Source organism: Scyliorhinus canicula, chromosome 12, assembly GCF_902713615.1.
Source record: "Scyliorhinus canicula chromosome 12, sScyCan1.1, whole genome shotgun sequence".
Taxonomy (NCBI): domain Eukaryota; kingdom Metazoa; phylum Chordata; class Chondrichthyes; order Carcharhiniformes; family Scyliorhinidae; genus Scyliorhinus; species Scyliorhinus canicula.
In genome coordinates, this window is record NC_052157.1 from 123390177 (window position 1) to 123405606 (window position 15430).

General features: G+C 44.9%; 1 protein-coding gene across 16 annotated transcripts in view; it reads right to left on the bottom strand.

Annotated features, from left to right (window-relative positions):
• Positions 1-15430, bottom strand: part of LOC119974776 (peripheral-type benzodiazepine receptor-associated protein 1-like) — a 378013-nt gene that overhangs the window by 36371 nt on the left and 326212 nt on the right. For 14 of the 16 annotated variants that reach the window (XM_038814002.1, XM_038814003.1, XM_038814006.1 and 11 more), the window contains 2 exons: positions 5638-6918; positions 671-794 (listed from right to left, as the gene is read on the bottom strand). In XM_038814002.1, the coding sequence (XP_038669930.1) occupies positions 671-794; positions 5638-6918 (1405 nt within the window). The remainder of the gene's footprint in view (positions 1-670; positions 795-5637; positions 6919-15430) is intronic. The other 2 variants (XM_038814008.1, XM_038814014.1) reach the window with 2 other exon arrangements.

Here is a 15430-nt window from a genome sequence, read left to right on the forward strand (position 1 = left end):
CCTCTCTACTGCCTCACCCTAGTGATTGTGTGCTGTGCCCTCTCTACTGCCTCATACTAGTGAATGTGTGCTGTACCCTCTCTACTGCATGTGTGCTGTACCCTCTCTACTGCCTTACCCTAGTGAATGTGTGCTGTACCCTCTCTACTGCCTCATCCTAGTGAATGTGTGCTGTACCCTCTCTACTGCCTCATCCTAGTGAATGTGTGCTGTACCCTCTCTACTGCCTCATCCTAGTGAATATGTGCTGCACCCTCTCTACTACCTTACCCTAGTGAATGTGTGCTTTACCCTCTCTACTCCACAGCATCCTTCTGACAGAGTGGAACCTAATGGTGCACACAGTCCTTTCTACTTGATCAACAGAATAAGATTTTTTTTCGATGTAAGATCTTGAATTTTCTATTCAACATCTCTTATCAATAAAAGTCAGTAACGCATTTGTTTAATGACTGATGTATTGAGCGGCTGAGCAATTCTGGGGATGGTATGGCTGGACTGAGATTAATCAGCATGATAACTGCAACGTCAATAATTCCACCATCTGTCCTAAAACAAAAAGCCCCAGACAATGACAATAGGTTCCTTTGGTGAGAAACAAATGACTACATCAGAGATTTCCTGTTTAATTTGATCTGCAAAGCTGCAGTGAAGGAGGGTTGATACTGACCTTTGGAAGAGAGTATTTCCCCTCTGCGCAGCATGAGAGATGGGCTGTTCTTGGGATTTAAAACTCGCATTGCAGGCGAAGAATTTAGACAATGTGGTACTGAATCTGTGTTTATTGCAAAGCCCTGAAAAACAGACAACACAGAAAGATCGAAGCAAAAGGATCTAAGAAATAATATATGTAACTTTCCCAGTTATAGTTCATCTTCAGCTTTTAAAACACCAGTACCTGCATATCAGTATACTCATCACAGTCTCCAGCAACTCACCAGAATTACACCCTTAATGCCCTCACTCCAATCTCTCACATTCCAGTAAACTCACCTCAGACTCTTGCGTTCCATAAATCCACTGTTATCTCTTGTGCATTGTCACGTGCACATCAAAAAACTCCCAGTCTCTCAAACACCAGAAAACACAACAGCTTGTGGGTTGAGGCTGCGTCTACACAGAATGACTTTTCGCTGTACACACACCAAATGCACATTTGCTGCCTTTGGTGCATGGCCTATCATGATTTTCACACATATTTCACACTCCCAATGTCATGCCGGCATGTGAAGGCATTAATCTTGCCTCACAATGCTACATAACTGCCAAGCATTGTGCTTTGTGAATTGCTTTAGCAGTGATGAAAGGTTTGACATGTGTCCATGTCTGAGGGGACCTCTCGGTGAGATTTAGTGTTGGTGTCCGACAGCGCACCAGGGTTGGTGCTCACTCATGTGCATCACTTATTGAATTGGCTTTTTCTTCACTTACTGTCCAGCTAATTGAAAACGCAATTAAAGTTCCACACATCCTTTCAAAGCTATATAATCGTAGAGTGGTAATTTTATTTTATATAAAGGTTGAGTTCAATGGACATACCTGCTGCCAGAGAGGACAACAACAAAAAATCCCAACAACAGAGCAACACATAGACTGAACAACTAGCAATCACAAACTATGGCGACTTCTAACTCTGGGTCTATAGGGCTTTCCACATGGAACACCCTGATAGCCAACCCTTCTTGCTCCCCTTGCCTGTGACTTGATGCACCTTCACCATTAAAAGGGGCTGCTACATCAACCTCCTGCATAATCACAGGTCCTATATTTTCACGTTTCTTCATGATCATAGGTCATTCATTTTTCCGGTTAGTGGTTTCTTATTCTTCGCTAAAGCTTACACATTTACTTCTGTTATATGACTGTAGAATACTGGTCAAGCAGGTAAACAGCATTTGAACTGAAGCCCATTAATTCTTATTGGATGGTTTGTGTATCCAAACTAGTCTTAGCTTCAGCAAAAATAGCTAATTTTGTCAATGAGATTAAATGGTGACTTGTTTTTGTGTACGCTTCCAGACATGCAGGGATCTGGTTCACCAACAATCTGTTGCCGTCGTCCAAATAACTGAATTGTGCCTATCTTTGTCTTGTGGACACTTTAAAACTGGAAATATAAATGTATCCAAAGGAGATATCAGCCCTGTTCCCACCCATTAACCTTTATGGATACTGAGGAGCGAGAGCCCAAGAAGCTATGGGGACTGACAGACATGCCCTAATAGAATACATCATCCAAACACAGTGGGAACAACAACTGTATTAAGAAATTGGGAAAGGTGCAAGAATTGGCAACAATTAAATCAACTTTGACGTCCGAGATAAAGACAATTGACACTTGCTAATGTAAAGATAGAGGATACAGAAGGGCAGTTTGCATGCCTGTGAGAACTGAGAATCAATGGCTTGGGAGTAAGAGAGGTGCCTATTTTGACTGTACAAATCTGAGAACAGTAAACAATGGAATTCTTCTGAGCAAATGTGGAATTCCTTTGAGCAATATTCAACTCAAAGCTGTCCTAGGTTTATCAACTTTGAAAGTGCCGTAACACTTTGTTCGGCAGGCCACTATGACTCATTACACCAATTCCTTTCAAATGAACAGCAAAGCTTGAATGCTGCCAGAAGGAACCATCCTGTCAGTAAGATCAGTAATGAATGTGCAGCCAACAGACAGACCTCACAGTCACAGACTCCTGAATGGCAATCTGCACAAACTGTAAATGTGACTTGAGCCTAAATCTGTTGCCCATTTAAGAAAGGTAAACTTCAGGCTGCAGTCAATAAGACATCCAGCATGGAGTTTATGGGACCAGGGTGGAGTCCAGAATCGGGGATCAAGCAGTGTTGAAGCAAAGGGCCATACTGTGGCGTTGACTTGCTCCTCAGTATCAGATTTTGATATTGATTCACCTTTGGTTTGTGGCTCTTCAATGCCCAATTTCCAGAGAGCTTCAAAAGTCGGCAATTCCCTCATTTACAAGGGAATCCCTGAAAAATGGCGCTAGCTAACAAATGATCACAGACCTTTCAAGCATCCTTTGGGTGAACTTCAAAATTAACCTGCAAAACGGGTGCATTTAGATCTGATTTCTACTCTTTAAGCCTGAAGCAGATCACATTATTTAGAAGTTAAATAGGCAATTTCTAGACAGTCTAAACTGGATGAAGCCGGGGAACATCAAATAATTCAAAAGCACAGTCTGATTACAGTCAGAAGAACATGTTTGGATTCAGACCATTGAGAGAGAGATGGCATGTGTGACATAACTTCCACTGCAGCAATATTGGAATGGGCACTGTATCAAATGCTTTGACCTTACTTTGTCTACAACATTTCTTCTAACTGTTCTCGTGCAAAATGCCAATATATGACTGCAAACATTGTTACTTGTTTCCTTACAGCTTGAAATGACTTGACATAACTTTCTGTGCCGAGTTAACTATTGTGCAATTACAGGAACTTTATCTATTCTATACATTTGATTGGAGAATGAGTCAGATAAACTGTTTTTGTGAAGTTAATGGCAAAGTTGTGGATCTCTGATAGCAACATTACAATTTCTACAGTCAATCGTGCATTTGTCCTTGCCTGAAGTAGTTGTGCATTTTGAACATAAATAATGACATGAGTCATTAGCCTCACCGTTAGTCTGTCAGTACTTTTTGGGCCATTCTCATTAATGATGCATTCTTGACTGGCGTGAGGAGTCACTCCTGTACTCTCTATCGGAATCTGCCGTTTTCCATTTGGCAAACCTCACCACACTATGGATTAAATACTTGTAAAAAGTATTTGATAAAAAATTATCGCAAAAACTTTTTAAAAAATGTACCCGTCCAAAGCGTTTCTATTTAAGATCTTTACAGTATGAAGAAAGGAAAGACCAATTTTGTATATTACTGTTAAATGTCTTAAATAGTCTGCTATTTTAAAATTTAAAGAAGCTGGCCGGTGTTTATGAGTTGAAAAAAAAATCTGTGCTAGTTATTTTTATAGTTGTATGTTGGCACAATCTAAAGTGCTATCATTATAGCATTATTACTGCTTGACTGCTTTTTATAGCCTCTAATTATCACATTGGAGTCTATAAGTTCACAGTTTGATTGACAGCTCCAAGAGATTCATAAAGGGTTAGCTATCTTTGATGTGGGACTATGAGCACAAATGTGTTTATAAGGTATGATGCACTTGAGGGGATTTAAATGTATTGAATGCGTTTTATGAATAACTTTTCTTTAATACAGTGAAATCTGTAATAGTTATTTAGAACTATAGCTTATTCTATCTCTGCATGGCTCCCGAGATGTGCCCATGGTGGATATTGGGTGGGTTGGCATGGAGGGTGTAAGGGAAAAGGATATTGAGTGGGGAGCATAAATTGACACTAAGTTGGCATAAAGGCTTTAAAGCACCTTGTGGGTTGCTGAGGGACATGAGTTGACATGCGTTGGGTGGCAGTGTGAGGGGTGAGGCCTAATATTCAATAGAACAACTGGGATAAAGTCCCAGAGAAACAAGGTGGGCTGCCTTGGCACTTGGCCGTCTCCGTGGCCACCTCCGATCTGTAACTGCGGGTAGTGGGTCCGATGCCATCTTGCACCTCCCTCATCGGAACATAGCTGCTGCCATTTGGGGTACTTTTTCCCCAAGGCGAGCCAGGAAATTTCCCGTCTCTGCACATCTCTCCTGTGTATATCATTTGCCATGTAGCAATCTAGTAGCAGTCACTTCTTCCAAGGGTTAAGCACTCCTAAAGACGGAAAAAAATTTGAGGAAGAAAAATCACAGAGGTGGCTGTCATCCACCTCCACGTGACCCAAGAGGTTGCTGGGACAGAATGCTGGGGCAGAACCCCAGAATGAGAAAAGAACATTAAAAGGCTTCTTAATCAGATAAACGAAATGCAGAACAACACTCCATTTTTTTGTCATTTCAGCAGCTACATTGAACCCAAACCAGAAGTTATAAAATCACTGAACTCTCAGTCACTGCAAAAACACAAGCAGTTTTGTGTCACTAGGTTGGTTTAGTGCACTGGATTCAAAATTCCACTTACACCAATACACATCTTTTATGGCATGCTTAATTTACCTTTCAAATTACTCCCATCACCAGTTAGAGTTCTGTAATCAGCACCCTGGTGTTACATATCTTAAAATGTTCGCTCCTGATGCAAACTAAATATTTTGAAGGCAGAATCGATTACTGTAGTGTTGGATGATTCACATTTCAAAACCGACCACAAAACGTTGGTGAAACCCTAGTGACACTACTGCTTTGCGTCCTCACCATGGTCTCCTAGCATGAACAAAATGGTTTCACTCTCTATTCCGTTAAATGCACCCAATGCTGCTATCCAACTACACCAAAGGATGACCAATGGTTAATGATTATGATGTTACTGAAGGCCTGGCAGATGGATTCAATTTTAGTTTAGTTGGTTATAAACTGGCTAAAAGACATTGATGCTAGGAAAGCATGGATTATTGCTTCACACTACTCACCAAAAGTGAAGGAGATGTGTACAACTAGTGCACAGCAGAAAACGCACAAAGTAATCAAACAAACTGACAGCCACAAAAAGCAGAACTAAGAGATGAATGGAGTAGGCAAACAGTGAGATAAGCACACACCCATGAACGTGCTGAATCCTCAGGCTCTGTCTTTGCCCTTGCCCTTGCCCTTGTCCTCCCCAATTCATAAGACTCCAACTTCCAAGCCTCCAATCCTTTCTCCTCGGTGATTCTTACTTTTAACTTGTCTCGTTCGCAATGTAGCAGGTGCCTGGGGAAAGCAGTCTTATTCTTTCTTCTATGATGGCGGGGGGATGTGGTACCAACATTGTCTTTGACAAAAGCCTGCCTCTGTTCTTTTGGCTGGGTACACTCACAGTGTCTGCTGGAGCACTCGCCCATACCTTCTCTGTTAGTCTTACTCCTATCCCACCAACCTGATCTCATTTGATCCAGATGAGTAACATGTGTACTTAAATGTAAGCTGGGAACCACCACTTCTTCTTCCTCCTCAGTGCCATACTCTATGTCTATCTCTAGGTTTTTGTGAGACACTTGCTCTCTCCTGTTGTAATGTGGGTTCGCAGTTACTGCTGTATTAGACTCTTTTCGATCTGTGGACCGTAACCGTGTCTGAGATTGCAACTTTAAGATGGATTTTGGGTCAACAGCATTTGGCTCAGGAAAATTCCTGTGATGCTTCTCCACTAATGATTTCCCTATACATCCAGTAACATCCAGGTCAGAGTCATCAATGGTGTTGTCCTCAATGTATTCTACAGTCTTTTCTTCCTGTTGGTGGGATCTGGTATATACCTGTGGGTAGGTATGATGAATCTTGGCATCAGGATATCCATACCCACTTGCCTCTTCACTCCATTCTTTGTTTTTGATGCTCGTCTTTGTGTAGTGAGGCTGCATTTCACCTTGCTCCTGTCTACAGCTCTGATCACAGATTTGGTCACTCATCACAACCTCTGCCAAGTCTATTGTTTGAGACTCATTCTGTGGATCATGAGAATCCATAACTTCCTGGGTTAAATTTTCGCTGTCACCCTGACTGATATTGGAGGTTGTCTTTTCTTCCAATTCTTGATTTTTGCTATCAATGGTTAAAGCTTGGTCTTTCTGTCTGTCGTCATTCGAACTACTTTGCACACTTTCAAATAACTGATCCTGTTCCTGTTCCTCTAATTGTCCTCCCTCCTGGCAGTAAACAGAGGTATTTTCTCCTTCTTGGTTTCCGATATCAGCCTGGCTGCTGCCACAGATGTCCTCCTCCTCATCCTCTGTTACTTCAGGAATGCTGAATAGTTTCTTACTGCAATGTTTCTGCAGAGGAAGTTCTAGAATTTTCTCCAGAAACTCCTCATCGCTATCAGTTTCATATTGCTCAGGCTGCTGCGATATGGTTAAGACGTACAGTGGTTGAGTGCATGCAAGGAAGGGGTGGGTAGGGGAGGGAGAAAGAAAGAAAAAAAAAAGTAAAGTGAACATTGAAACAAGATCAACTCAAAGCACAGTAAGGCAACAGAAATCCGGAGAGCAGTTTAAGATGCAGTGCCCAAAATTACAACAATGTGAGAAAAAGCTTCAAATACAAAAAAAATACAACTTACATCTCAGTGAAACCTGACGTTGGAGTCACATAAGCAACATGGGATTCCCAGAATATGATTGTCAATGATATTATTGAGCTGAACCAAATTGCTAATGATGGATGCATGTCACAAGAGGAAACTTTTGTCCATTTTTCCACAGATAAGATTTGGAAAAAAGAGTTACTTTACATGTTATGTCTTTTAGCATGGTATATATATATGTGTATCTATGTAAGTTAAAGATAAACAAAGCAGTTAATGAATTGTTACAAGCCTTTATTTTACTCAATGTACATTTGCAAAATCTGACATCAAGTATATTAAAACAAGCACAGATGCTTCAAACTGGTCACCATACTTATAAAACAAATGGATATGAGGGATTTATTGAACACAGATGTTCAACTATTTGTAAGCTATAAGCAAACAAAATTTGGTGGCACAATGATTAGCACTGCTGCCTCACAGCACCAAGAACCCGGTTCAATTCTGGCCTTGGGCGACTGTGTGGAGTTTGCATTTTCTCCCCTTGTCTGCATAAGTTTCCTCCGGGTGCTCTGGTTTCCTCCCACAGTCCAAAGATGTGCAGGTTTGATCGATTTGCCATGATAAAATTGCCCCTTGGTGTTGAAGGATTTGCAAGTTAGGTGGGGTTACGGGGATGGGGCCTCGGTAGGGTGCTCTTTCAAAGGGTCGGTGCAGACTCGATGGGCCGAATGGCCTCTTTCTGCAATGTAGGGGTTCTATGGTATGGTTCTAAAATTAATACAATGTGTTTTAACTAGGTACTGTTTCCATGATGAGGCTTGTTTTTAAGAAAATACAATTTCTAACGTCTTTGGTCTCTGGCTGGATTTTAATAAACTGTAATCCCTTTAAGACTGCCACCCAGTTGAATATACAATTGCATTCCACCCCAAGTAGGCGGAAAAGGAAGAGACTCTCAAACACCCTCTCCGCCACCCAGAGGAGTGTGAAAGATCATTTCCGGTTGACTTTTACATTATTACTCTTCAAAAATTTTGATGAGATATCAAAAATGTTATTGACAACACAATGACTACACCAGACATGGTAATCAAATTCATCTGGAATATACAGTCAGCAAGGCCTTTTTAAGAATTATTGAAAGCATTGAACACGAGTACTACAGAGTAACCATCCTTAGAAGAGCTATCTACTGCAAACCAAGATCTTTTGGGGATAAAATGTAGAAATCTGCTCCCAACTGCTAGACCCAGGACAACTGAACAAAATGGCTGCAACGTGGAATCATCGTATCGAGCTCATCCAAAGGACGGTTAACTGCATATTCCTTTGATTGTTTACATTCTTCACAAACTGTAAAATATCTTCAAGTCTATCCTCTTATTCTATCATCTATAATAGTGTGTGTGGGGCCCAGGAAGTGTGTGTGATGTATGAATGGTGGTTGCGATTTATCTAATCCTTTAAATTTGAGAAGTAGTGTCAATAAACTGTTCATTGAGTTAAATTCAGAAAACCTGTCTGGTTAATTCTTTTAAAGCTTACATAGTGGGACTTCTTGTAGTATTGCCAATAGTATTGGCAAAGCACATCCTTGCTAAACTCACAACAAAATCCTGTTGCAGCCAGACCTGGAGTAGTAAATTAGGGGAGTCATGTTCTCATGTGGCCATGACATTTCCGATCCATTTTTCAAACTTTCATGAATACATTATGCTATAAAATACAACACTTGAAGTAACCCGTTCCGAATTGTTTCGAGAAAATGGTCAAAAGATTCCAAAATATGACATTAGTGAAATAATTGACAGAATGCAGATCTTAAAATTAGTTCCTGGAGGTTTCACTGCATAGGTTATTCCGAAGCCCCTGTGCATCATGAGAATACATATAGGCTCCAGACAACTATTTATAGGTTCAAAAGTGTGCTTATAAAGAGAATTGTGCAAGAGGTGCACAAACTCAATAATGTGTTACTCCTTCCTCTGCCATCTCCTGCATTCAGAGCCTGTAAACATTGCTATTTTATGCCAACAGTGTTACCCAACCATGCAAGGAATCAAGAAAGACCAATTCCCACTGCTAAAATGACTTCCTAAGTGGTCTCATGATGACCATTTTAGAGTAAGCAGCTCAGTGCAGGTTGCTAATAATGCCTGCTAACATAGTTCCTTGGAGCTATTATTTTATTGTCCAGTCACAACGTTGAAATTTACAATTGGCTATTTGATTGCAGCGAGTGGGTTTACACAAACTGAGGTATCTTAACATCTGAACTTACCGGAGATAATGCATAATTTTGCATTCAATCTGTTTTCAAATTGGTTGCTTTGTAGAACTGCTCCTATCATCTTGTATACTTGATGCAATAGTGGAACTGATGGGGAGCTGGGGTAGAACTCCAGCCCTGCAATCAATCCATGTATTTTCCTTCCCCGCAATACTCCCCTGATCCGCACCCTCATGCACCCCCCCCCCCCCCCCCCACCCCACCACCGACCCACCACCCTCCCTGCCATTCCGAATGGTGCTGAATAACACTGGGATAATTACCACCACCTGAGAACTTGCACAGAAAGTGCTGATGGGCTACTTAATCATTTAGAGTATCACAGAAAAGCCTCATCAGACATTGACACAATTTCCAGCGTTTGTCATTTAATAGTATTTAGAATCAGGCTGAGTTTATGCCCTGTGTGGGTCAAGAATTCCATCTGTTGGCCTGAATCAGCATACGCCAGGAAATTAATTCTTGGGATTTCTTATTTACTCTAGGAACACAGAAAATGTATCCCCAGCAGGAGGCTAGTCAACCCATCTTGTCTGTGTTAGCTGAAAAAGAGCTACCTAGCTTAATTCCACTTTCCAGCTCTTAGTCTGTAGCCCAGGAATTTCTGGCAGAGAGTGAGTTCCAGATCCCTTCTGTGGGTGAAAGTAATTCTCCCCAATTTGCCACTCATCCAACAACCAAGTTGATGCACAATCAATTACACAAAGATGAGAGTTGGATGCAATCGAGGCTTTATTACACTAAGATGTGTGCCCTCCTACAGCAGCTGGCGAAGTGGCTGCTGTACTGGGAGCACACATATTTATACTCCGCCTGCTGGGTGGAGCCAGCAGGCAGGGAACTACCCCCGTACCTGTAGTACAGGGCCTTACCACAAAACATCTACATCCTCTATATACAATATATACATCAGTGTGACTACCACATTCACCCCCTGTTAAGATTGACTCCAGCGGGGGTGGTGGAGAACTATATACAGGTATACTTTTCAAAGTACAGAGAGCAAAAAGTCCAGCGGGGTGGAGGGGAAAATTATGTACAGAGAATGGTGTTTTTAAAAGTCCAGATCATGTTACAGGTTCAGTCTGGAGCCTTGATCTTCCGTCTGGAGTGCTGCAGTGCTGGCGGTGATTCTGGTGTCGGTTTGGTCTTCGGTGACTCCGGGAGCATGTCGAAATCCTCTTCATCTTCGGGTGTGGGCAAGGGGAGGACGGATTGTCCCGGGGCGGGGGCTGCGGTGGGGTGCACCGGGGGAGGGGAGGGTGGCGCAGGGTAGGTGGGGGGGGGGGGGGTGGGGAACCAGCTGGTGCCAGGTCCCTGAGGGAGACAGTATCTTGGTGGCCGTCGGGGTATGCTAATAGGCGTACTGTGGGTTGGCGTGAAGTAGCTGGACCCTCTCAACCAACGGGTCCACCTTATGGAGTCGTACGCGCTTACGGAGGAGTACGGGTCCTGGAGCTGCAAGCCAAGTCAGAGCGACACCCTGGAGGTGGACCTCCTAGGGAAGGCAAAGAGCCGTTCATGGGGTGTTTCATTAGTCGCGGTGCACAGGAATGACCAAATGGAGTGCAGGGCGTCGGGAAGGGCCTCCTGCCAGCAGGAGGCCAGGAGATTTCTGGACCATAGGGCCAGCTGGACGGCCCTCCAGACCTTCCCATTCTCCCTCTCCACCTGTCCATTTCCCCGGGGGTTATAGCTGGTCGTCCTGCTCGAGGCAATGTCCCTGTTGAGCAGGAACTGACGCAGCTCATCGCTCATGAATGAGGATCCCCTGTCGCTGTGGACGTAAGCGGGGAAGCCGAACAGAGCGAAGATGGTGTTGAGGGCCTTGATGACTGTGGCAGGCGTCATGTCGGGGTATGGGATGGCGAAGGGGTATCTGGAATACTCATTGACCACACTGAGCAAGTACGTGTTACAGTCGATGGAGGGGAGGGGCCCTTTGAAGTCTACGCTGAGGCGTTCAAAGGGGCGGGAGGCTTTCACTAGGCGCGCACGGTCTGGCCGGTAGAAGTGCAGTTTGCACTCCGCGCAGACCTGGCAGTCCCTGGTGATAGCCCTGACTTCCTCGATGGAGTAGGGCAGATTACGAGCCTTGATGAAATGGTAAAAACGTGTGACCTCCGAGGTGACAGAGGTTGTCGTGCAAAGTCCGGAGTCGGTCCACTTGTGCGCTGGCACATGTAACTTGGGATAGTGCATCGGGGGGCTCGTTGAGCTTACCGGGGCGATACAAAATCTCGTAGTTGTAGGTGGAGAGCTCGATCCTCCACCTCAAGATTTTATTGTTTTGATCTTGCCCGCTGTGTGTAGTTGAACATGAAGGCTACCGATCGTTGGTCAGAGAGGAGAGTGAATCTCCTGCCGGCCAGGTAATGCCTCCAATGCCGCACAGCTTCAATGATGGCTTGGGCCTCTTTTTCGACGGAGGAATGGCGAATTTCGGAGGCGTGTAGGGTGCGTGAGAAAGATGCCACAGGTCTGCCGGTTGAGGGTGGCGGCTAGAGCGACGTCTGATGTGTCGCTCTTGCCTTGAAATGGTAACGTCTCACCGACTGCGTGCATCGTGGCCTTGGCGATGTCAGTCTTAATACGGTTGAAGGCCTGGTGAACCTCGGTCGTTAGGGGAAACAGAGTGGATTGAATGAGTGGACGGGCCTTGTCCACATAGTTTGGGACCCACTGGGCGTAATAAGAGAAGAACCCCAGGCATCGTTTGAGGGCCTTGGGGCAGTGGGAGTTCCATGAGGGGGCGCATTCGGTCGGGATCAGGCCCCAGAACTCCGTTCTGGACCACATAGCCGAGGATGGCTCAGCGGTTCGTGCTGAATACACACATCTCCTTATTACAAGTTAGGTTGAGGAGAGTGGCAGTGTGGAGAAATTTGGCAAAGTTGGCGTCATGGTCCTGCTGATCGTGGCCGCAGATGGTGACATTGTCCAGGTACGGGAAAGTGGCCCGCAGTCTGTACCGGTCAACCATTCGGTCCATTTCCCGTTGGAAAACCGAGACCCTGTTGGTGACGCCAAAGGGAACCCTGAGAAAGTGGTAAAGGCGGCCATCTGCTTCGAAGGCAGTGTATGGGCGGTCCGCTTTACGGATGGGGAGCGGGTGGTAGGCGGATTTCAGGTCCACAGTTGAGAAGACCCGGTACTGTGCAATCTGATTGACCATATCAGATATACATGGGAGGGGTTACACATCGAGCTGCGTGTACCTGTTGATGGTCTGGCTGCAGTCCACGACCATCCTGTGTTTCTCCCCAGTTTTCACCACTACAACTTGGGCTCTCCAGTGGCTGTTGCTGGCCTCGATAATGACTTCCCGAAGCAGTCGCTGGACTTTGGACCCAATGAAGGTCCTGTCCTGGGCGCTGTACCGTCTGCTCCTGGTGGCGATGGGTTTGCAATCCGGAGTTAAGTTTGCAAATAGGGAAGGTGGGTGGACCTTAAGATTCGCGAGGCCACAAACGGTAAGGGGTGGTAGGGACCCGCCGAATTTCAGTGTTAGACTCTGGAGGTTGCACTGGAAGTCCAGGCCGAGTAGCAGGGCAGCGCAGAGGTTGGGGAGGACGTAGAGGCGGAAGTCGGTAAACTCCACGCCCTGGACAGCGAGAGTGGCTATGCAGTACCTCCGGATCGCCACGGAGTGGGACCTTGCAAAGGGTGCTCCTGGCCGGGCAGCGCTGTCGGGGGTGTTTAGGCTGCCCACAGAAGTAACATTTGGGGCCCCCGGGGTTGGTTGGCTGCCGCGCGGCACAGGCGTGGGGTTGGCTGAGGGGGGTCGCTGGTGGGGTCCCTGATGGGGCGGCCGTCTGCGGAGTGCACGATGCGCAGGAGGGGTGGGCCGCGCGGCCGGGGGCGTAGGCCTGGATGTTGCGCGAAGCGACTGTAAGCGAGAGCACTAGCTATTTAGTCTCTGCGAGGTTGAGCATGGCCCCTTCTAAGAGGCTCTGTCGGATGTAATCGGACCCTATCCCTGTGACAAAAGCGTCTCTTATGATCAAGTTCGAGTGTTCCGTGGCCGTGATGGCCTGACAGTCACAGTCTCTAACTAGGGGAATCAGGGCACGCGAGAAATCTTCCACTGGCTCACTGGGAAGTTGACGACGAGTGGAGAGGATGTGCCTGGCGTAGAGCGTGTTAGTCCGCTGAGCATAGTTTTCTTTCAGTAGAGCTATGGCTTCTGCATAGGTCGGCGAATCCTGGATAAGTGGAAAGACATTGGAGCTCAGCCGCAAGTAGAGGATCTGAATCTTCTGAGCTTCAGGTATTGGGTCTGGCGCAGACCCGATGTATGCTTCGAAACAGGCTAGCCAATGTTGAAAGTTCTTTTTGCCGTTTTCTGACACAGATCCAGCAGCAAGCGATCCGGCTTGATGCGGAGGTCCATCTTCTGAAAACTTAGTGTAATAAATTGATGCATGATCAATTACACAAAGACGAGAGTTGGATGCAATTGAGGCTTTATTACACTAAGGTGTGTGGTCTCCTACAGCAGCTGGCGAAGTGGCCAGCAGGCAGGGAACTTCCCCCGTACCTGTAGTACAGGGCCTCACCACAAAACACCTACACCAACATCCTCTATATACAATATATACATCAGTGGTGACTACCACACAATTATATTAAGTTTATGCCTCTGATGATACAACTTCTTTGCTCAGGGAAAGTTGTCCTTCCTTAATAATAATCCATTATTATCTACCTTCTTCCTAATTTTGTACAATTTAATTAAATCTCTCCTCGACTGCCTCTATTCCAAAGAAAAAACCCAAGTTTAACCAATCTCTCCTCATAAAAGTGGTGATCAGAACGGTATGCAGCACTCTCGCTGTGGTAAATGTAATGTTTCACACAGTTCCAGCATAATCTTCCAGCTTTTATTGTTTTATGACTTGTGCTAGGAAAGTGATCCCATATGCCTTCTGAATTACCTTATATACCTGTCCTGCTACCTTCAGGGATCTGGGGACATGCACTCCAAGATCCAGCTGTTTGTCTGTACTTTTGAGCATCCAGCCATTTATTGTATATTCCCTTGCCGTGTTTGCCCTCCCCAAATGCATTACTTTTTAAAATGAGTTGCGCATTTCAGCCTCAACCGCTAACTTGGGCAATGAATTCCAGATGCCCCCACCACCTGGGCGGAAAAGCATTTCCTCATGTCCCCTCTAATCCTTTTACCAATCACCTTTAATCTGCGCCCCCTGGTGATTTACCTCTCAACTAGATAAAACGGGCCTTTCCTGCCTACTCTATCAAGGCCCCACATAATTCTGTACACCTCAATAGGTCACCCCGCAGCCTCCTCTGTTCACAGCTTGTCCAATCTTTCCTCAGAGCTACAACTTTTTAAGCCCTGGCAATATTCTTGTAAATCTCCAATGTATTCTCTTCAGGGCAATTATGTCCTTCCGGTGATGTAGTGACGAGAGTGTACACAAAATTTAGCTGCAGCCTTTCCAGCATTCGTGCAGTTCCAGCATTACATCCCTGCTTTAGTATTCAATATCTCGTCCAATAAAGGAAAGCTTTCTTTACTACCTTACCCCCTTGTCCTGCCATCTTCAGGGACCTGAGGACGTGCACTTCAAGGTCTATCATTTCCTCTACCCCCCTCAATATCCTTCCATTTATTGTTTATTCCTTTGCTTTGTTTACCCTCCCCAAATACATTACCTCAGATTTTGGATTGAATTCCATTTGCCACTTCTCTGACCACTCAACCAAACTATTGATATAATTCTGGAGACAACAGCTATCCCCTTTACTGTCAAATATGCAGCCAATTATTGTGTCATCTGCAAATTTCCCAATCATACCATTCATATTTAAGCCCCAATCATGTATATGTACAATAACAGTAAAGGGCCCCAACACTGAGCCCTGTGGAATGCCACTGGGAACCGCTTTCCATTATTCAAAAACATTGATCGATCGTTCTCCTTTGTTTCCTGTTGCTAAGCCAATTTTAGATCCAACTCACCACCTTTTGCTGTTTACCATATTATTTCACTTTATTGACCAGTGT